Source organism: Amblyraja radiata, chromosome 2, assembly GCF_010909765.2.
Source record: "Amblyraja radiata isolate CabotCenter1 chromosome 2, sAmbRad1.1.pri, whole genome shotgun sequence".
Classification (NCBI taxonomy): Eukaryota; Metazoa; Chordata; class Chondrichthyes; order Rajiformes; family Rajidae; genus Amblyraja; species Amblyraja radiata.
Window position 1 is genome coordinate 147192856 of NC_045957.1, and position 22542 is coordinate 147215397.

At 45.4% G+C, this 22542-nt stretch overlaps 1 protein-coding gene and 2 long non-coding RNA genes across 3 annotated transcripts; all 3 read right to left on the bottom strand.

Annotated features, from left to right (window-relative positions):
• Positions 1 to 1831: 1831 nt before the first annotated feature.
• On the bottom strand, positions 1832 to 2841 carry LOC116970304. Its single transcript, XR_004411098.1, has 2 exons — positions 2497 to 2841; positions 1832 to 2298 (listed from the first exon to the last, which is right to left on the bottom strand). It is a non-coding gene; the product is annotated as an uncharacterized LOC116970304 (long non-coding RNA).
• A 687-nt stretch (positions 2842 to 3528) lies between these two features.
• On the bottom strand, positions 3529 to 11855 carry LOC116970297. The gene is made up of 2 exons (XR_004411096.1): positions 11775 to 11855; positions 3529 to 3660 (listed from the first exon to the last, which is right to left on the bottom strand). It is a non-coding gene; the product is annotated as an uncharacterized LOC116970297 (long non-coding RNA).
• Positions 11856 to 13789: 1934 nt separating this feature from the next.
• LOC116985547 (THAP domain-containing protein 2-like) lies at positions 13790 to 17610 on the bottom strand. Its single transcript, XM_033040344.1, has 4 exons — positions 17478 to 17610; positions 16207 to 16475; positions 14749 to 15107; positions 13790 to 13831 (listed from the first exon to the last, which is right to left on the bottom strand). Exons 1-4 carry the CDS (start codon positions 17585 to 17587, stop codon positions 13790 to 13792), a joined length of 780 nt encoding a protein of 259 aa, XP_032896235.1. The 5' UTR covers positions 17588 to 17610.
• Between the last annotated feature and the right edge of the window lie 4932 nt (positions 17611 to 22542).

Genomic DNA, 22542 nt, shown 5'->3' on the forward strand with positions numbered 1-22542 from the left:
ACCATTAGGTTTTTGTGACTGACCCACAAGGCTTTTCATCTCCCTCGAATATTCTGGTTGTGTCTATGTAGGATAGTAGGTAGGTCATGGCACCCCCGGCCTCGAGCAAGCTACACTAAAGACGCTCACGTTGATGGCACTTGTATCCGCTCAGAGGGTCCAGTCACTACACCTATTGCGACTGGACAACATGATCACAGCTCCAGACCAGATCTGTCGTTATCCAGCGACTGATCAAACAGAGCAGACCAGGAACACCTAATCCAGTCGTGGCTTACCCACCCGAACCACGGTTATGTGCCATGACCCACCTACTACCCTACATAGACACAACCAAAATATTCGAGGGAGATGAAAAGCCTTGTGGGTCAGTCACAAAAACCTTATGGTCGGGTGACGAGCCAAACCATTGCGAGATGGCTCAAGCAGGTGCTAGAAACCAAAGATCATAGAGGAGCAAGATAGACCACTCCTCCGAAATCCAATGGACTGACGTGTAGTACGTGACGGAACTTCACGGCTCCTCTATAATCTTTGATCCGAAGCAAAGATCCTCGAGTATCTTGTAGCGGGAACAGCCCCCTCCTTAGCGTAGTTTCCCTTGCATTGTATTGTGCAGTTTCCCTTGTATTGCTTTAACACACACTGCACAAAATTAAATTTAACGTATATATATTTAATATATTTATATGAATGTGTGTCTGTGTGTGAGAGGCAAGTTAGAGATAATAAAGTTTATTCTCATGTATCAGAAGCAACTTTGATTTAAATCATCACTAATAATTAATTTGTCTAGTAAGTTGATGTACATAAACCATAAAGGCAATTATATATATAATTATATTTTGATAATAAATATATGCATATATATATTTATACACACATATATACACACATACATACACATACATATGCACACATACAAATGCACATACATATTGATACATTTATATGCATACATATATAAACATATATATATATATACACACATATACATGCATATATACACATACATGCATATATACACATCAATAGATTTACGATCAGCTCCTGTGGATTGGAGGATAGCTAATGCTATCCCACTTTTCAAGAAAGGAGCGTGAGAGAAAACGGGAAATTACAGACGAGTTAGCCCGACTTTGGTGGTGTGAAAGATGCTGGAGTCAATTATTAAAGATGCAATAATGGGGCATTTGGATAGCAGTAAAAGGATCTGTCCAAGTCAACATGGATTTATGAAAGGGAAATCATGTTTGACTAATCTTCTGGATTTTTTTGCCGCAAGGCTTGGTGTTGGGGCTGCAACTGTTTACCATATATATTAATGATTTGGAAAAGGAAATTAGGAGCAAAACTAATGCATACATACCTACATATGTACCCATGCGCTGCTGTGACCCGACCCCCGGATATTCGGAGACTCCAACCGCAGGCCTGGCAGACAGTAATATCAGAGCCTGCGGGTCCCTGCTGGGAGACCGCTTTTCGGGTCTTCCGCAACGGCGACCTCTCCCGCACGAGTAGCGGGGTCGAGGATGACCTGGAGCGGGGCCTTACATCATCGCCCGGCGTGGCTTAAACGGCTGCGGCACTTTGCTAGCGCCCGCCGGGGGCTCCAACAACCTCTATGAGGTTCAAGTGACAAATAAATTGTATTGTGTATTGTGTATATTTAAATTCATCTGGTAAGTTGGTCAAATAACATGGGCACCTTCTTGCTTTTTGTGATACATGGATTTTTTAAATGTGAATGTCTCATATCAACACATTTGTGGGTCAACAGTATTTTGTACAAACCCCCACATTTTCAAATAATTCTCAATTGAACTTCTTAAACAAGGAAAACGATTTTTATTCACATCATTTTGTGCACGACATATACAGGGTTGCAGTAATTAGAATATCAGATAATCAATAAAAGTGATCTCAAATTCTACACATTTCAAACAAAGGAAAAAATTTGCGACTTATACTCAATCACTAGACTAAGTGGGACCCGTTGGGATTAGATTTACACAATTCACATTATTCTGTGCGCGAGTTATACAGGATTGCAGTGTTCAGCATATCAGCTAGCCAGTGAAAGTGATGTACAATTTAACGTATGTAACACAATGATAGCCCCACCCCTGCTTCACCAAAGAGCAAAATGTCCAACATAGATACAAAAATAAATTATTCGCCATTTGCATTAGTTTTGTGCAGTTAACAAATCACAATTTCACACAATGTACATAAGAGGGCAGTTATTTGACAAATACTCCGCAGTTCGGTGTAGATCATGTCCACTGTCGACATCTGAAATTACAGAAAAAATCTGCAGTCAATATGCATTAAATAACAGAGATGTACAAAGAAAATGCTTTGAGAAGATTTTTACAAGGATGTTGCCATGAGGACTCAACTATCTGAGCTCAATGATCTAACTACAGTGAGAGATGAAACAGGCCAAATAAAGTTTTCAATGTGCCACAAAGGTAATAAATGTTTTCTTACCTTTCCTCCTTAATGGGGAACCTGAAGAAAGATAAGTCGTGTTGCCTACATTGCCGATTGTCGATTGTTTTTCGCAGGAGTGGTCCATCTTGAGCACATGGTATTGCGGGTAGGGTGTTCACATGGATAGAAAATTGGTTGGTAGACAGGAAGCAAAGAGTAGGAGTGAACGGGTCCTTTTCAGAATGGCAGGCAGTGTCGAGTGGAGTGCCGTAAGGTTTGGTATTGGGGCCACAACTGTTTACCATATATATTAATGATTTGGAAGAGTGAATTAGGAGCAACACTCGCAAGTTTGCGAATGACACAAAGCTGGGTGGCAGTGTGAACTGTGAAGAGGATGTTAGGAGGTTGCAGGGTGACCTGGACAGGTTGAGTGAGTGGGCAGATGCATGGCATGTGCAGTATACTATAGATAAATGTGAGGTTATCCACTTTGAAGGCAAAAACAAGGGGGCAGTTTATTATCTCAATGGGGTTAGGTTAGGTAAGGGGGATGTGCAGCGAGACCTGGGCGTCCTTGTACACCGGTCACTGAAAGTTGGCGTGCAGGTACAACAGGCAGTGAAGAAAGCTAATGGAATGTTGGCCTTACATAACAAGAGGATTTCAGTATAGAGTGAAGAGGTTCTTCTGCAGCGTAGGTTCACGAGATTGATCCCTGGGTTGGTGGGACTGTATATGAGTAAAGATTGAAAAGACTAGTCTTGTATTCACTGGAGTTTAGAAGGAAGAGGGGGAATCTTATAGAAACATATTAAATTATGAAAGGACTGGTCAAGCTAGATGCAGGAAAAATGTTCCCAATGTTGGCTGAGTCCAGAACCAGGGGCCACAGTCTTAGAATAAAGGGCATGTAATTTAAGACTAAGGTGAGAAGAAACTTTTTCACCCATAGAAATTTGTGAATTTATGGAATTCCCTGCAGAGGCCGAAGCGAAGATCCTATCTTTGGGCAGAAGCAAGATACTCCCACAGAGTATCCATTCCTGCCCATTAGGTTCCCATTGTGATGAAGAACACGCAGGCATGAAAAGTTGAAAAATGATTTATTACAGTTTAACATGTGAATCGCTTAAAATATAAGAACATTTTAAATGTCAAAGATGAGAATAATTCTTTCTTGCTGTGCCTCTTGTTGCTGCTCACTGCGTCTTTATGTCTCTTTGTTGTTGAAAAAAAAAAGAGACAATTTAAATATAGAGAGATTCAGCGGTCAGACTTTAACCAATAAAATAGTAAGATTAAACGAGAACTTACCAGTTTGAAGTTTGATCTGTATTTTATGAGGAGTTACGATAAGGGATTACGTGAAGAACCCGCTCAGTGCGCAGGCGCAGCATACTTCCAAGCAGCGGTGTGGAATCACAGATAGACACAGTTATTTTGAAGTAAACATAGTAAAGATAAGGAGACATCAATTTATTAGTTTGATCCATATAATGAGGGTGGGAGCGGAGGGCACGTAATCCCTCATCGTAACTCCTCATAAAATACAGATCAAACTTCAAACTGGTAAGTTCTCGTTTAATCTTACTATTTTACTTCGGAGTCACGTGAGTGACTACGTGAAGTTTTCAAAGCTCTGTGATTTCAAACCGTGTAACAGTTTCATTTCACTCACTGCCGAAGTTCTTGAGGGAGGAAGTGTTATCGTAATGAACCAATGAGTCTATTTGTAGAAAAACACAATGGTATTTTTTAAACAATAACAACAAAGAATTAAGTTGCTCCCCTGGGCTTAAATTAAATATTTGCAGTTCGTAAATCTTTACTGCAAATAAACCAGGTTTTGCCAACGGCTTATTATAAAATTTCTGAACGGTCTTTTCCCTTCCCACCATCCTGCTGTAGCCAGGATGTGGTGTATAGGCATGTCCATTCTTTAGCCGTCGACATGGATGCTGCCCTGGTGGAATAAAATTTGTACATGTTAGTGTTTATCCCAGCAGTTTCTAACACCTGCTTGAGCCATCTCGCAATGGTTTGGCTCGTACCCCACCATAAGGTTTTTGTGACTGACCCACAAGGCTTTTCATCTCCCTCGAATATTCTGGTTGTGTCTATGTAGGATAGTAGGTAGGTCATGGCACATAACCGTGGTTCTGGTGGGTAAGCCACGACTGGATTAGGTGTTCCTGGTCTGCTCTGTTTGACCAGTCGCTGGATAACGACAGATCTGGTCTGGAGCTGTGATCATGTTGTCCAGTCACAATAGGTGTAGTGACTGGACCCTCTGAGCGGATACAAGTGCCATCAACCTAAGCGTCTTTAGTGTAGCTTGCTCGAGGCCGGGGGATCTGGCTGGTGGCCATTCCCTGAGATATGTCAGGACCACACTGATATCCCAAATATGGGTATACCTGGGCTTAGGGCTTGATATTGTAAATGCCCTTCATCAGTTTTACCACCAGTGGATGGGATCCCATCGCCTGTTGTCCTGCCGCTGGTTTGAGATAAGCAGAAAGAGCACTCTGCGCTGTGTTGATGGCACTGTAGCTGATCCCTACATCGTGGTGTAGATGGCCAGGAACTCCAGTATGTTGGTGGCTGTAGCTGTTGCGTATGTTGTCCATGTTTCCTGGCAGTACTTCTCCCTTTTTTGATGCTGGTTAAGTGCTGCCTCTTGGTGGATGTTCGAAGGGATACCGACATGGTGGTGATGGTTTGTTTGGACAATCCCAGTTCCAGGTAAGGTCTGTTCAAACTTGCAACCCAGGCGTTTAATTTTCTCATGGCATGGGTGTTTAGCTTACCCGGTAGGTAAGTAGCTGATAGCCAAATATGTCTTTCGACATACCATTGCCAAATCATGTTGACCAATTTGTCGCATGATAATGATTTTATGCCACCCATATGGTTAATATAAGCCATCACCGTAGTATTTATCAATTTGTAACCGAACATGCAAGTGCTGCATATTAGATACATATGCTTTTAAACCATAAAAGGCGCCCAACATCTCTAGATAGTTAATGCCCAGTGTAAGTAGTAATGATGACTCTAGTTTAGTCCATCTACCACTTGTGCTGGATATAATAATAATAACTTTATTTATAAAGCACTTTAAACAACTACAGTTGCCACAAAGTGCTGTACATGAGAAATCATGAACGAAAAGCTATTACAAACAATTAAAAACCATTAAAAACCGTACAACGAAGGACTATAAAAAACACACTAAAAATTAAAAGACATTAAAAGCACTAAAAACAGGAGCAATGCCTCAGCCAGTGTCGAAAGCCAAAGAATAAAAATATGTTTTTAGGGAGGATTTGAAGATGGACAGTGAGGGGGCCTGTCTGATGTGCAACGGCAAGGTGTTCCAGAGTGCCGGAGCAGCAACAGAAAAGGCTCTATCCCCTCTGAGCTTCCGCTTAGACCTTGGTACCTCAAGGAGCAGCTGATCAGCTGACCTGAGGCACCGGGCAGGAGCATATAGGTGGAGCAGCTCAGAGAGGTAAGGCGGGGCGAGCCCATTCAATGATTTAAAAACAAATAAAATAATTTTGAAATGAACTCGAAAGTGCACTGGGAGCCAGTGTAGGGAGGCCAAAATTGGCGTAATGTGCTCCCTCTTTCGAGTTCCAGTCAAAAGGCGAGCGGCAGCATTTTGAACAAGCTGGAGACGAGCCAATGAAGCTCGTGCGACTCCACAGTAGAGTGCGTTACAGTAATCCAGCCTAGATGTAATAAAGGCATGGATTACTGTTTCAAAATGCTCCCGCTCGAGAATGGGCTTCACCTTTGCCAGCTTCCTTAGGTGAAAGAAGCTGGACTTAACCACCGCGCCTATTTGTTTGTCTAGTTTAAAATCACCGTCCATCCTAAAACCCAGGTTCAAGACGGTTGGCTTTACGGACAATGCCAGTGGACCCAAGTCAACCAGGGGAGGTTCACGGCAGCCATTGGGGCCAAACAAAATCACCTCTGTCTTCTCTTCATTAAGTCCCAGAAAGTTTAAGGCCATCCAGGACTTAATGTCCTCAAGACAAGACAGAAGTGATTTTAGAGAATAGTCTTCCTCTTTCCTGAGTGGCATATATAACTGGCTATCATCCGCATAAAAGTGAAAGGAGATGCCATGCCTTCTTAAAATTGAGCCCAGAGGAAGTAGGTATAAGGAGAAGAGCAGGGGCCCTAAAATTGAGCCCTGTGGAACCCCATATACCAAGGGAGTGGAGGAGGATTCAAAGTCAGCAAGGCTTACCCGCATGGTTCTGTCTGCCAGATAGGACCTGAACCATCCCAGGGCACTGCCACAAATGCCCACTTGGTGCTGTAGTCTGGAAATTAAAATTCCATGGTCCACTGTATCGAAGGCGGCAGATAGGTCCAGCAAGACAAGAACCACATAATTACCTGAGTCGTTTGCCAGGAGGATGTCGTTGAAGACCCTTAGCAGAGCCGACTCTGTGCTATGCATGGCCTTGAATCCAGACTGGAAAACCTCCCGAATATTGTGCTCATCCAGGAAGAGTTTCAGCTGCGCATAAACTACCTTCTCCATGATCTTGGAGATAAAAGGCAACTTGGAGATCGGCCTAAAATTGAACAGATCAGTTTGATCCAGGCCTGGTTTTTTAAGTAGTGGTTGCACTACAGCATGTTTAAAATTTATGGGGACAACCCCAGAACACAAGCTACTGTTTATAATGGCGAGAACCGACTGCCCTATACTCGGGAAAACCTCTTTAAAAAGAAGAGGAGGGACAGCATCACAGGGGGAACCCGACGGCTTAATATGCCTAACCACATCCTCTAGACCCGACAATGTCAGAGGCACAAACTTTTCAAATGCCACCAGGCATGGGGCCGGAACAGAGGGGTCAGAGGCAGGAGCTGAGATGAGAGCCCTTATAGAAACGACCTTATTAATAAAGAAGTGCAGGAAGTCATTGCACAATTCGGACGATGCTTCCAAGCAAACAGGCTGTGGGACATTTAAAACAGAATCAATAGTTTTGAATAATACGCGTGGGTCGTGACGCTTAGCCACTATTATATTAGACAGGTAATATCTTTTGGCCTCTTTAACAGTATTTTGATAATTTCGCCAGCTGTCCTTTAGGATTTGCGATGAAACCTGCAGCCTGTCCTTCTTCCACTTTCGCTCAGCTCTGCGACAATCCCGTCGAGCTGTACGAGTTGCGTCACTAAACCAGGGCTCGGGTTTAGCTCTGGGCTGCAAAGTTTTTAAAGGAGCCACAGAGTCCAGTATAGTTGTGCAGGAGGAGTGGAACCAAGAACTAATCTCCTCCGCACCAAGGGGAGTGGACGCAGAGGGGGCACAGAGCTGATCGAATGCAGCAGAGAATTGGCCAGCAGCAGAAGGGTTAAAGGACCGACAGCGCCGAGCAGACGATACAGGTCTAACTGCAGCACTGGAAAAACCAACATCAAACAGTACAGGCATGTGATCAGAAAACAAACTATCACAGACCTCCAAGTTTAATACAGGCAAGCCATAGGAGAGAACAAGGTCCAATGTATGTCCATGTTCGTGTGTGGGACCAGACACACACTGCACAAAATTAAAAGAATCAATAAGACTTAAAAAGTCCTTCGCCAACAGCTTATCAGGACAACACACGTGTATGTTAAAATCCCCAACCATAAGGACACGGTCATAGTTGGGCATAATCCCAGCCAGAAACTCAGAAAAGTCATTCACAAAGTCCTTGTGGTATTTGGGGGGTCGGTAGATGACAGCACAAAGCACCGTGTCGGAGCGACCCACCTCAAATAAAGTTGCCTCAAAGCTGGAGAACGTTGATAATGCAGTGCACTGTTTGCATTTAAAAGTGCTTTTATAAATGACTGCAATTCCACCTCCACGGCCCGACATCCGTGGCGAGTTGAAATAAGAGCAGCCCGCCGGCAAAAGTTCAGTAAAAGCGCTGCACTCACCAGGACCGATCCAAGTCTCTGTCACACAGAGGAAGTCCAGAGCCCGGGAACAGAAGAAGTCCCTCAAAATAAAAGTCTTGTTTGCCAGCGATCTGGCGTTCACCAGGCCAACCCGGGAAGGGGATGGACTCTTTAGGTCTGCAGATCGGGGAGCCCGGGGCAGTGTCCGCAGGTTCCGGATATTCACCCCGCGATAGCGGAGTCGAGGAGAGCAGGAGGAGCGGAGCCGGTCCCGCTGCAGCCTCCGATCGTAAGCGGGTATAGGGGAGGGGGGGAGAAAGGAGCAAGGATATGGAGTTAGTCGCTCCCCAGCCTTGAGCACTGGCATCTGTTTGCATAACTAAAGTAGGGTTAGTGATAAAGATAGGGCTGAAACTATGCCAAACGTTTTCTGCCCACCACTGTAGCTCTGATATTGCTTCAGTGGGTAAGTTCATGACACGATTATAGAGACCTGTATGTCGTTTTATTGCCCGTACCTTTGCTCTCTGTAAATTTTTTGATAGTGCAAAGGTCCGAATTGTGTAGCCGGAAATGCTGCTACCATTTCCCCAATTACTCTTGCTACTTGTTGAATAGTTGGTCGCTCGTTGACCATTAATTTGTTGCATGATTGTGCTAATTCAACCATTTTTGCCTTTGGCAAGGTAACAGTCATATGGACTGAGTTAATTGTGAAGCCCAGGTAGTCCATGATAGTGGATGGCTTCAACTTAGATTTATCTGGATGTAGGACGAACCCCAGAGTTTCGAGGAGCTGTTTTGTAGCTGATACTGCTGCCACAGCCAATTCCATCGTTTTCCCTACTATGAGAATATCCTCCAGATATGCCATGACAATATGTTTTTGTTTTCTTAGTATTGCCATGGCTGGGTTCAATATTTTGGTGAATAATCTTGGGCTGAAGTTCGCCCATAGGGCAATGCTTTGTACCATCCAGATAAATTTTAGGTATCTGCGATGATCCTTGTATATGGGTAATAGATAGTAAGCATCTTTAAGATAAATGCTTGCCATGAAGTGTCCTTTGGAATTCAGTTGTTTGGCAGTAACATATGTCTCCATTTTGAAATGTATATACTTAACAAATTTGTTTAGTGATGTTAAGTCAATGATGATGCGACATCCACCATCTTTTTTGGTTTTAGTGAATATATTCGATACAATTTCCAAAGGTTTGGTCTTTTCGATGACCCCCTTTGTGATAAGTCTCACCAGTTCAGCTTGTCCCTCACGTTTCTTTGACGGAGGGAGAAATACCCTTTGGGGCCATTGTTGAACTGGCGGCGTTTTTTCTGACATGAATTGTATTTTATATCCTGTAATGTTGTTGAGTATATACTTGTCACTCGTGACCATACCCCATGCTTCTTTAAACAAGTGTAATCTCCCCCCTGTTAATAAAGCACCCTTATTCTCTATATGCTGGTAGGGACCAGACCCACCTACCTCCATGGTTATTGGCGATTCTGTTTCTTCATTTTCCTGAAGATTTTGTTCTGACGTGCTGGCGATGTTGGGGGGAGGGGCATTTTACAGAGGGTCCGCTTCGGGCCCTGATCTGAAAGATCTTTGGGGATAATGTGCGGACCCCAAGCGTTCACCAGTCCCATATTGGGGACGTCGACTGGTGGATGCCGTGGGGTGCTGCCACTTGGGTATCGGAGGTCTTGGTTTGCTCGTCCCGGGGCCTGCCCTCATTAGGCCGAAGGTTTTTGATGCTTCCTGCATCTCCTTCAGTTTTTATTGAAATCTTTCCCAAATAGCAGCGCGTCCGTCTCCGCAGCTGGGGCTTTACACAAGCCAGCAAATTTGGGATTGAGGGCAGGTCTTATGTTTCCCTCCGGAGATTGTTGATCTCAAATTGTGTGGTACACATTAATGCCAGCACATCCTGCTGGCAGGTATCCATCTCCGTGGTCTCCACGGAACGAGCAAAGGCTGTGATGGCTGACGTCAGGAGCCTTAGGATCCGCTGTAGCTTGAGTTCTTGGGTCTGGATGTGTGACCCACATGCCCCCAGATTTGGCTGTTGACACTTTTTACTTTGAGGGCCTCACCGTTTTCTGGTGCTGTGTTGTTTCAGCACCTCAGCGAGCACCTTTTCCAGTAATGGTTGATGCTGGCCGCCATTCTTGGTTCCAGCGGTGCTCCAGCCCGTGGGGTTGCTACAAGCGGTCCATCACACCCAACAGCTCTTCATGTTCCTGCGCCCCTGGCATACTCCCGAATTCGTCCGCCTGCCCCTGTTCCAGACCAGCCCAGCCCTGGTCACCAATGCTAGCCTCCAGTAATGAGGGAGCAGAGGGCAGTGCATGAGGCACTGTGGAGGGGGTGCCTGACCTCCCTCCGCGAGAGCGCTCTTTCTGCGCATCTCGCTGGAGCTGCTCCAATTGCTGTTGGATGCAGCTCAGGCGGCTGTCTCTCCTCCATTTAGGTGGAGAAATGTCCCCGTCCGACGAATCGGACGCCACCGGCCGGATGCCTGTTCGGATGGCTAGACATCCAGCCTGCAGTTCAGGCACTAGCGGGACTGGGCTCGGCGCGGTGATGAGGATAGCGGGCGACCGGTAATTGTTCCTACCGCCTGTTGCTGCCCCCCCTGCAATGGAACGCTCCTCCGCTGGAGTCGAGCGGGGGACAGGGTCTTCTGGAGCTTTTGCCTTGTAGATGCGAGAGCGCCCCTCAAGCAGCGCGTCTCGCAGGCACCTGCTCCGTGAGCCGCTCCAGCGGCTCAGGCGGCTCTCTCTCCCCCCATGCGGGTGGAGAGACGTCCCGTCCGACATCGGGAACACCTGCCGGATGCCTCTCGAGTGGCTATGCGTCCAGCCCGCTGCTTCAGGTACTAGCGGGCTGGCCTCGGCACGGTGTCGGGGAATTACGGAACACCGGGTAACGCTCCTACCGCCTGTTGCTGCCCCCCTCCCCGACGGGAAAACGGGGGACAGTTTTATCCAGAGCCTTTTTCTCTGCCTGTAAAAAAACACAAGCAGAAAAAGGCTCACCTGTAAAAGAAAACCCGACCTCAGGGTACTCACCTGACGGTCCGGTTCATTCTGTAACGGGACAGCCTAACTCCCGTGGCAGCCGCTGTTGCACTGCTGGCGTAATGCCGCGCCTGCGCACTGAGCGGGTTCTTCACGTAGTCACTCACGTGACTCCGAAGTAAAATCTGATAATTTATCTCAGGTCATCATTCAATGAAGCACACTTTTATATAAGCACGCATATATACAAACACACAGACTCACACACACATCTATACACACACACACACAGACTCACTCAAATGTTTAAAGCCTCCTTTAGAGGCTGCTGCTGTTGAAGCAAATACGTGCTTTAAATAACGTCCAACAATCACACTCACCATTGACAGAGTAGTCAGCTCTCTTGAATTATTCAGCGGTGTCTTCACTCGGTGCCTTCTGCAGTCAGCGCCATCTTGCCACGAACCGGAAATGACGCACTCAGCACCACATTGCCGCCTTATCCATCCGCATACTGTTGCGACGATTTTAAGAACCAAGCCAATTAGTCCAACACTTTGCAAGCAGCCAACACATTTTCAGAAGAGTCTTTAAAAGCCAAGACAATTTGGCAAACACTTTGCAAGCATCCAACACATTTTCTGAAGAGTCTTTAAAAGCCAAGACAATTTGGCAAACACTTTGCAACCACATCAAGGGGGCTCGCCGTGGAGTAGACGTGCGTTCAGTGTTATTCGCCGCTCAGAGAGCCGTGACCCTCTCGCTTCCTCTGTCTTGCAGAGACTGCGTGAGGCACAACACTTCCCGGTTTTATAGTCCCTCCCCCTGGGACTCTGAGTGAGCTGGCCAAAAATGACAGCTGTAAGTGGCGGCGTTCACTCGGAAATCAAGAAACAGAAAGACAAGAGCGTTCAAGAGGTACACAAAATTGCTGGGGAAACTCAGCGGGTGCAGCAGCATCTATGGAGCGTTCAAGATATTAGTTTTAGTAATATAGTTAAATTAATCGTCATTGGCACGATTTTGTATGGGTAACAATCAAAATTTTCAACTACGTAGATAAACAACCTGTGCGGACCAACTGGCCGGAGTTTTTACGGACATTTGCAATCTCTCACTTCCGAGGTCTGAGGTTCCCACCTGCTTCAAAAGGGCATCAAAAACCTAGACCCACTGCAGTTTGCTTACCGCCACAACAGATCAACGGTGAACATTAATAGCCCATTATCTGTTATTTGCACTTTATCAGTTTATTTATTCATGTGTGTATATATTTATATAATGGTATATGGACACACTGATCTGTTTTGTATTCAATGCCTACTATGTTCTCTTGTGCTGAAGCAAAGCAAGAATTTCATTGTACCATCAGGGACTCATGACAATAAACTAACTTGAACTTGAATAGTATGACTTCAAATACATAATTTTCGAAAATTATGCACTTTACGTATGTCCCACTTTTTGAAGTTTTTTACATCTCCTTTTAACAGTCAAGTCATACATTTTTCTATTCTTGAATTTGAGTCCATAGTGCATGTGGATACTCACAAAGATAGCCACAATTCTAACCTTGACTCTATTGCAGCACAAGTTCATGTCTTTGTATTGCTGTGTGTTATGTATTGCTGTGTTTATTGGATGGGAAATGTTATCCCTGGTCATGTTAACATCATCAAATTCTGTGCGGAACACTTGCTCGCACACTTCACAGAACCCAATAAAGTATTCCGAAGGCACCATCAATGAGCCAAAGTCAGACGTTGATGTGTCATAGGCTTTATGGTGTATGAATACGAGTGCAGGATCAACTAAAGTGGTATCAGTTCGTAAGAGAACTTCTCTGCACGTGATGCATTTTGACGACAGTTCGTGTGAAGTAATGATCCAGTGACAGATGTGACCTGCGATGTAAGCTAGTGTATTTTCTTCAGGGAGATCCATTGAAATGCTGCAGACTGCATTGTGCTGTTTAGTTTTATTTGTATGAGAGACAGATGGAGATGGTTTTTTTAATCTGTTTTTTGTAAGTGTTTGCAATGTCAGGATAAATGTGTCTGAGTCGGGGGAACAGTTTGCACTCACAGATGGCTTGATCAGTTCAGCCACCATAACCATCCGAAAAGCACATCGAAATTCCTTTGCAGATGGATTTTCTCTGAATCCGCCCTTTCGCCGAATAGTGGAGAACAAATTCTCCACTACATCCTGATTGATCCTGGATGTGAACATAAAACGGGCGTCTGTGCTTTCCTTGATGTGCTGCCACAGTTGTGAAATTCAAGAAATTGCAAGCCGCCGTCCCTTGACAAACAACACATTTTTAGCTCCAAGCACTGTCAGGCTTTGGAGTACAGTCAAGCATGATTCAAAGAATGACTTATGTGCAGACGTTTCAGACATAGGCCTCCTTAACTTTTTGGCGTCCGTGTAAAACCTGCTGTTAAAGGAGTCAAAAAGTCCATCAACCATGTCAATAAAATCTGCCATATAAACAGCCTCCCCAGGTAACTTTCCAAGAGTTGCATAGGTGTAGACACCTGCTGCTACTGAATGGCTAAGCACCTGCGCAGCCTTGACTCGCATTTTAGAGAAGCTGTTTAAAACAAAATGGCCTCTGGTTAATTTATGGGCTTTTCTAATGGGCAACTGTGAATCATGCTCATAAAATGCGTAAATATGTGCCCATTTGATATGTTTTTTTATGCCATCCTCTCCCTTGACCTCAAAAACATATTTCTCCAAGTTTGATCGAGTGTTTTTCAACAAGTGGGGTGGGTCATGCATGCAATAGATATTGGTTCCCCCGTGGACGAAGAAAGGATGGTCTTCCGTCACACCCAAGTTGGAGTATAGTCGAACATTGCTTGGGCCTTGGTCACAAACAACGGCCTTAGGCTGTAGTCCAATAGCCTTAACCTTCTGTAAACATTCATTGAGTAATGTTTTCAGTTTGTCAGCCTTTGTGCAGTCCCGTGAATGAAAGTAACCTATAGGTTGCTTCCATTTCCCCATCAAGCCTCTAACCATGAAAACAAGAGCATGGTTGGCAGGCCTTGACGTCTTCCCTAGAGATCCAAAGTCCTCAAAGCCCTCGACTGAATCCTCAGTAATATTGTAAGAGAGGCTTGCACGTAAACTCATTTCGTCAAAGGAGACTACACATAATGTATCTCTCTCTGACATCCCCGCAACCCTGTCTTTCAAAAGTTCAAAGATCTTAGGGGGAAACCCAGGCCGCACTTCAATATTGCACAACCACCTACGTAGTGATGAGATTGATGGAAGTGTGAAAATGCACTGGCAGAACTGATATGCTCGGGGACTCTGGTGGTAGAGGGACAAGGCAACTACCTTGTCTGAATGACTCCATCGTCTTCCTCTTGCACTTCTACGTCCAGACGCATTACGCAACTGCGACGCAAAGAAAGACAGTGCTGGTTCTTGTAAAAATTCACCAACCCCTCTGATCAAGTCACTGATTGTCTTACTTTCTGTAGTATTCTTTCCCATTGATAATTTGATCAGTTGTACTTTTTTTTTGAGGCGGAAAGTACGCTGTCTTTCCTTCTTCAGAGCTCTGCTGTCATTTACATTTTGTGTGATTTGAAGATCAGGTGTTTCAGAAGTTGTAGAGACACTGATGGGTTCTTCCCGCGGAACTTTGTCTGCAGCTGAGCAGTAAGAATGTTCTGTCTGTATGTTGTGTGGCACTGCCAATACAAGAAAAAAGAAAAAGGGGGAATGAAATGGCAAGCATACTAATTAAAAAGATTAATCATATACATGTGAATAAATCATCATCTACTACTGAAAGTCTGTTCTTGACTGGTTTTTGCCATCTGTGCTGCGATTTCCGAGAGAACGCCGCCACCTACGGCCGTCTCGCTCAGAGACCCCCTCCGACGCATGTGTGCCGAGGTTCCCCCCCCTTTCCTCTATCCATCTTTCCTCTCCACCCCCTCGCCTCTCCCCCCTCTCCCACCCTCCCTCCCCTAAACCCCCTCCCCTCCACACCCCCTACCCTCCACCCTCCCCCCTCCCTCCCTGCTCCCCACCTCACCCCCCTCTCAGCACCCCCTCTCTCTCCCCCTCTCTCTCTCCTCCCCATCTCCCCCACCTTTCCCCCCTCACCCACCCTCCCTCTTATCCTCCTCTCCACCCCCTATCCCTCTTGCCCCTCTCTCTGTGTCTCTGTCTCTCTCTCTGTCTCTGCCCCTTCTCTCTCTGCCCTCACTCTCTACCCCCGACCGCCCCCCGCCCCTCTCTTGATGTGACTACAAGTTGGGGACTATGCTTCAGTAGATAGGGTGGTTATGGGGTAAAAGGAGCAAATTAATCATATTAATTTAATATCAAGGGGGTAATTAGCGTGAGTGCGAGAGGGGGAGGGGGGGGGGGATAGTTAGTGTGTGTGACGCTGCGTGACGCCCCCCCCACAACCGCACGTTGGGGGAACAGACACAACGGATCTGCACTTGGTCTAGTTATAATTAAAAATATATGTGATGCACCAATTTCAATCTACCAGAAGAAAATCATGATCTTGATATTTTTGTAGATTTTTTATAAATTAAATCAATTTAAATGTTGTAATAATTATGCTTGAGGAAGTTTTAAATGGATGTTCTTACTTGAATTAAATACTAGTACGCATTCCACCAGCCACACTGTGTAGTCTTATGTGTGATTATAGTTTTGTGAACATTTCACAAATGAAAATTAAAGTACCATACATGCCATTACATATTGACCATTAGCAATCATATCAGTTTGGATACAATTTATTTTAAAAAGGAGAAAATTACTTGCCTCTTTGCTGTTTTAAAGGCGTTGGTGAGGATGGGAGGTTCTCATTCGTCCTCTTGAGTAACCTGCGTTGGGAAGACAGACGTTTCGGCGGGTTAGGAATGTCGAAGAGCGTTGGAACAGCATTCCAATTTAGCCTGTTCTTGGTCTGCTTGTTGGAAAACTGGTCAAGTTCAAAGTGTAAAGAACAAAGACAACAGTTGGCTGACAAGTACTCCGTAGTTCGGTGTAGGAGATCTTGTCGACGAGTATTCTGGACCCACCGTTGACATCTGAAATTACAGGAGATATCATTTAGGATTAACTAATAAGAAAACAAAATGATCATAACTACATGCCTGCACAATGGATGACATATCACTTAAGTGCAATTGTTTTCAGTTGTGTGGAGAGACCTGTATATTGACGATGCTTTTTGCCTCTAATATGTCAATTTACCTTAAATGTAGAAGAGTTTATTAAAATCTTCTTACAAAGACCATCGAGAGAAGAGAGGGGAGAGAGGGATCGAGAGAAGAGAGGGGAGAGAGGGATCGAGAGAAGGGAGAGGGATCGAGAGGGGAGAGGGAGAAGGGGAGAAGGGGGGAGAGGGAGAAGGGGGAGAGGGAGAAGGGGAGAGGGAGAAGGGGGAGAGGGAGAAGGGGGAGAGGGAGAGGGAGAAGGGGGAGAGGGAGAAGGGGGGAGAGGGAGAAGGGGGGAGAGGGAGAAGGGGGAGAGGGAGGGTGGAACGATAGCATGTTATAACGTTCAGCCGTCCCATTCCGACCAAAGATAAGATCTTTGATTCCAACCAAAGATTATAGAGCAGAGCTACTCTAGTATCTTTGATTGCGGCCGCCGCCGCCGAACGCCCCGACCCACCATTGCACCCAAAGATGATAGAGCAGAGTTGTATAATATTTGATTGCACCCTTCTTCACGGCGGGCTTGTGATCTTTGCTTGTGATGTCCCGACAATTCGAGGGATATAACGGGTAACAGCCGCCGCGTTCTCGGACTCGAGTCTGAGCTCGAAAAATCTCCTGGTCACTGGGCCCAATGTGCCCCGTGGACCATATTTTGGAGACCAATCCCTTACAAGAACAAAACCAAAAACGTACAGAAGTGTTAAAATTGTCTTTATTATTGTGGTAAGTAAAGATCTATTAAAAATAAGTATACTAACTTTCTAATGTACCGACAAACCTAATTTTCCAATGGCCGTTGATGGGAGAACAGAAAATAACATTTTCACGACAGAATATCGACAAAAGATAATAATAATATTATCTTACCTTTCTTTTTTATCGGGGAACCTAAAGAATGACAGCTCTGGGCGTTTAGATTTACGATTAGAACAATTGATAGCAGAGCAGTGAGATGAACATTTAGATGAGGACGCCATTACAGCCCAATACAAAGATCTTACCCAATAAAATGCCTCAAAAAATGGCGTCGACAATCACACACGTCATACTACGCGTTTTTCGAGGAGTGGTCTATCTTGCTCCTCTATGATCTTTGCTAGAAACTGCTGGGATAAACACTAACATGTACAAATTTTATTCCACCAGGGCAGCATCCATGTCGACGGCGAAAGAATGGACATGCCTATAGACCGCATCCTGGCTACAGCAGGATGGTGGGGGGGGGGAAAAGACCATTCAGAAATTTTATAATAAGCCGTCGGCAAAACCTGGTTTATTTGCAGTAAAGATTTACGAACTGCAAATATTTAATTTAAGCCCAGGGGAGCAACTTAATTCTTTGTTGTTATTGTTTAAAAAATACCATTGTGTTTTTCTACAAATAGACTCATTGGTTGATTACGATAACACTTCCTCCCTCAAGAACTTCGGCAGTGAGTGAAATAAAACTGTTACACGGTTTGAAATCACAGAGCTTTGAAATCTTCACGTAGTCACTCACGTGACTCCGAAGTAAAATAGTAAGATTAAACGAGAACTTACCAGTTTGAAGTTTGATCTGTATTTTATGAGGAGTTACGATGAGGGATTACGTGCCCTCCGCTCCCACCCTCATTATATGGATCAAACTAATAAATTGATGTCTCCTTATCTTTACTATGTTTACTTAAAATAACTGTGTCTATCTGTGATTCCACACCGCTGCTTGGAAGTATGCCGCGCCTGCGCACTAGCGGGTTCTTCACGTAATCCCTCATCGTAACTCCTCATAAAATACAGATCAAACTTCAAACTGGTAAGTTCTCGTTTAATCTTACTATTTTATATCACAAGTGCAACTGCACAGTGAAATTCTTTTTTGTATATATTACACATGCCAGCACCGTTGGCGCCATTATTCAAAGTTCAAAGTCCGGTCGGCTCGCATGCGGAGAGTACTGGAGCAGTTCCCGCCAACCGACGTCCCTCTTGTCTCCTCGCCCAGGCATCTTTGTCGTCTCTGGGGCCACCTACTGCAGCCGACCTTGAAGGCACTGGAGGAATTATCCCAGTTCACCCTCCTACCGGCCCTTGCTCCAAGCATCCGACGTCTCCAGCTCCCTCCCCATTACGCCGTCCGACAAGCCTTCGGGCGGGCCCCAATGACCGACAAGCCTTTTGCCGAGCCCAGCCAACTAACGAGTCTTTCGGGTGGGCTCCAGATCCCACCGAGCTTTCAGACAGATTACCCGATCCCGCTGACTGATGAGTCTTCAACCGGGTCCATACTTGTTTTGAGAACTGTCAGACAGCCTCAGTTTTTCCACTTGATAGCTCTGATTTCTGTTGTTAATGATATAAACACGTTTTGATATTAGTAAATAACATTCTATATTGAAATGGTGAATCTCGATATTTGTTTAACTCCAGTCATGCATAGTTAGAAGATTGATTATAGGCACACAACCTTGCATTCCTCTCTCCCATTCTGTCAAATCCACTCTGGTTTACTCCACGGCTACCAAACCAGACACCTGCAGAGACTTGTTTAAGAAGGAACTGCAGATGCTGGAATATCGAAGGTAGACAAAAGTGCTGGAGAAACTCAGCGGGTGAGGCAGCATCTATGGAGCGAGGGAAATAGGCAACATCTCGGGCCGAAACCCGTCTTCAGACTGATGTAGGGTGGGGACGTGGGGGGGGGGCGGGGGGGGGGCGGGAAGAAGAAAGGAAAAGGAGGAGCCCGAGGGCTGAAAAGGTAAGGAGACAGCAAGGGCTACCGGAAATTGGTGAATTCAATGTTTATGCCGCTAGGGTGCAGACTGCCCAAGCGGAATATGAGGTGCTGCTCCTCCAATTTCCGGTGGTGCTCACTCTGGCAATGGAGGAGGCACAGGACAGAAAGGTCAGATTCGGAATGGGAGGGGGAGTTGAAGTGCTGAGCCACCGGGAGGTCAGGTTGGTTAATGCGGACCGAGCGGAGGCGTTCGACGAAACGATCGCCAAGCCTACGCTTGGTCTCACCGATGTAGATCAGCTGACATCTAGAGCAGCGGATGCAATATATGAGGTTGGAGGAGGTGCAGGTGAACCTCTGTCGCACCTGGAACGACTGCTTGGGTCCTTGAATGGAGTCGAGGGGGGAGGTAAAGCGACAAGTGTAGCATCTTTTGCGGTTGCAAGGGAAAGTACCCGGGGAGGGTGTGGTGCGGGTGGGAAGGGAAGAATTGACCAGGGAGTTAGGCAGGGAGCGGCCTTTGTGGAAAGCAGACAGGATGGGAGATGGGAGATGTGGCGAGTGGTGGGGTCACATTGGAGGTGGCTATTGAACAATTTATTTTCTTCGGTATTCACCAAGGAGAAGGATATTGAATTATGTGAGGTAAGGGAAACAAGTAGAGTAGCTATGGAAATTATGAGATTCAAAGAAGAGGAAGTACTGACACTTTTGAAAAATCTAAAAGTGGATAAGTCTCCAGGTCCGGACAGGATATTCCCTGGGACATTGAGTGAAGTTAGTGTAGAAATAGCAGGGGCTATGACAGAAATATTTCAAATGTCATTAGAAACGGGAATAGTGCCGGAGGATTGGCGTACTGTGCATGTTGTTCCATTGTTTAAAAAGGGTTCTAAGAGTAAACCTAGCAATTATAGACCTGTTAGTTTGATGTCAGTGGTGGGCAAATTAATGGAAAGGATACTTAGAGATAATATATATAAGCATCTGGATAAACAGGGTCTGATTAGGAACAGTCAACATGGATTTGTGCCTGGAAGGTCATGTTTGACTAATCTTCTTGAATTTTTTGAAGAGGTTACTCGGGAAATTGATGAGGGTAAAGCAGTGGATGTTGTATATATGGACTTCAGTAAGGCCTTTGACAAGGTTCCTCATGGAAGGTTGGTTAAGAAGGTGCAATTGTTGGGTATTAATGGTGGAGTAGCAAGATGGATTCAACAGTGGCTGAATGGGAGATGCCAGAGAGTAATGGTGGATGGCTGTTTGTCAGGTTGGAGGCCAGTGACTAGTGGGGTGCCACAGGGATCTGTGTTGGGTCCACTGTTGTTTGTCATGTACATCAATGATCTGGATGATGGTGTGGTATATTGGATTAGTAAGTATGCAGATGATACTAAGATAGGTGGTGTTGTGGATAATGAAGTAGATTTTCAAAGACTACAGAGAGATTTAGGCCATTTGGAAAAGTGGGCTGAAAGATGGCAGATGGAGTTTAATGCTGATAAGTGTGAGGTGCTACATCTTGGCAGGACAAATCAAAATAGGATGTACATGGTAAATGTTAGTGAATTGAGGAATGCAGTTGAACAGAGGGATCTAGGAATAACTGTGCATAGTTCCCTGAAGGTGGAATCTCATGTAGATAGGGTGGTAAAGAAAGCTTTTGGTGTGCTGGCCTTTATAAATCAGAGCATTGAGTATAGAAGTTGGGATGTAATGTTAAAATTGTACAAGGCATTGGTGAGGCCAATTCTGGAGTATGGTGTACAATTTTGGTCGCCTAATTTTAGGAAGGATGTCAACAAAATCGAGAGTACAGAGGAGATTTACTAGAATGTTGCCTGGGTTGCAGCAACTAAGTTACAGAGAAAGGTTGAACAAGTTAGGTCAGAAGGTTAAGGGGGGGACGATAGAGGTCTTTAAAATGATGTGAGGGATAGACAGAATTGACGTGGATAAGCTTTTCCCACTGAGAGTAGGAAAGATTCAAACAAGAGGACATGACTTGAGAATTAAGGGACAGAAGTTTAGGGGTATCATGAGGGGGAACCTCTTTACTCAGAGAGTGGTGGCTGTGTGGAATGAGCTTCCAGTGGAGGTGGTGGAGGCAGGTTCGATTTTATCATTTAAAAATAAATTGGACAGTTATATGGACGGGAAAGGAATGGAGGATTATGGTCTGAGTGCAGGTAGATGGGACTAGGGGAGAATACGTGTTCGGCATGGACTAGAAGGGCCGAGATGGCCTGTTTCCGTGCTGTAATTGTTGTATGGTTATATGGTTATATGGTAATGAGTCCCCGCCCCCCCATTGTTGATCCTCTCTCCCGGTGGCTTGAACATTGACTTCTCCAATTTCCGATAGCCCTTGCTGTCTCCTCCCCTTCTCAGCTCTCCCTCAGCCCTCTGGCTGCGACAGCTTCCTTTCTTCTTATTCTTCAGGCAGCGCCTGCGATAGATCCCTTCGATGGTGGAGATATCAGAGCCGATGATGGACTGGGCAGTGGTCAAATCTTTCTGCATTCTATTCCGCTCCTGGGCGTTCAAGTTGCCGAACCAAGCCACGATGCAACCGGTCAGCATGCTCTCTATTGTGCACCTGTAGAAGTACGAGAGAGTCCTCCTTGACAAACCGACTCTCCGTAATCTTCTCAGGAAGTAGAGACGCTGATGTGCTTTCTTTATAATTGCATCAGTGTGCTGGGACCAAGAAAGATCTTCGGAAATATGCACGCCCAGGAATTTGAAGTTCTTGACCCTTTCCACCATCATCCCCTTGGTATAAACAAGATTGTGGGTCCCCATCCTACCCCTTCCAAAGTCCACAATCAGTTCCTTGGTTTTGCTGGTGTTGAGAGCCAGGTTATTGCGCTGGCACCATTTGGTCAATCGGTCGATCTCACTTCTGTACTCTGACTTGTCCCTACCAGTGATTCGTCCCACAACAGTGGTGTCGTCAGTGAACTTGATGATGGAGTTTGCACTATGTCCAGCCACGCAGTCATGAGTATAGAGTGAGTACAGCAGGTGGCTGAGCACGCAGCCTTGAGGTGCTCCCGTGCTGATTGTTATCGAGGATGACACTTTTCCACCAATATGGACAGACTGTGGTCTGTGGATGAGGAAGTCGAGGATCCAGTTGCAGAGGGATGCACAGTGACCCAGTTCTGAGAGCTTGGTAACCAGCTTGGAGAGGATGATGGTATTAAATGC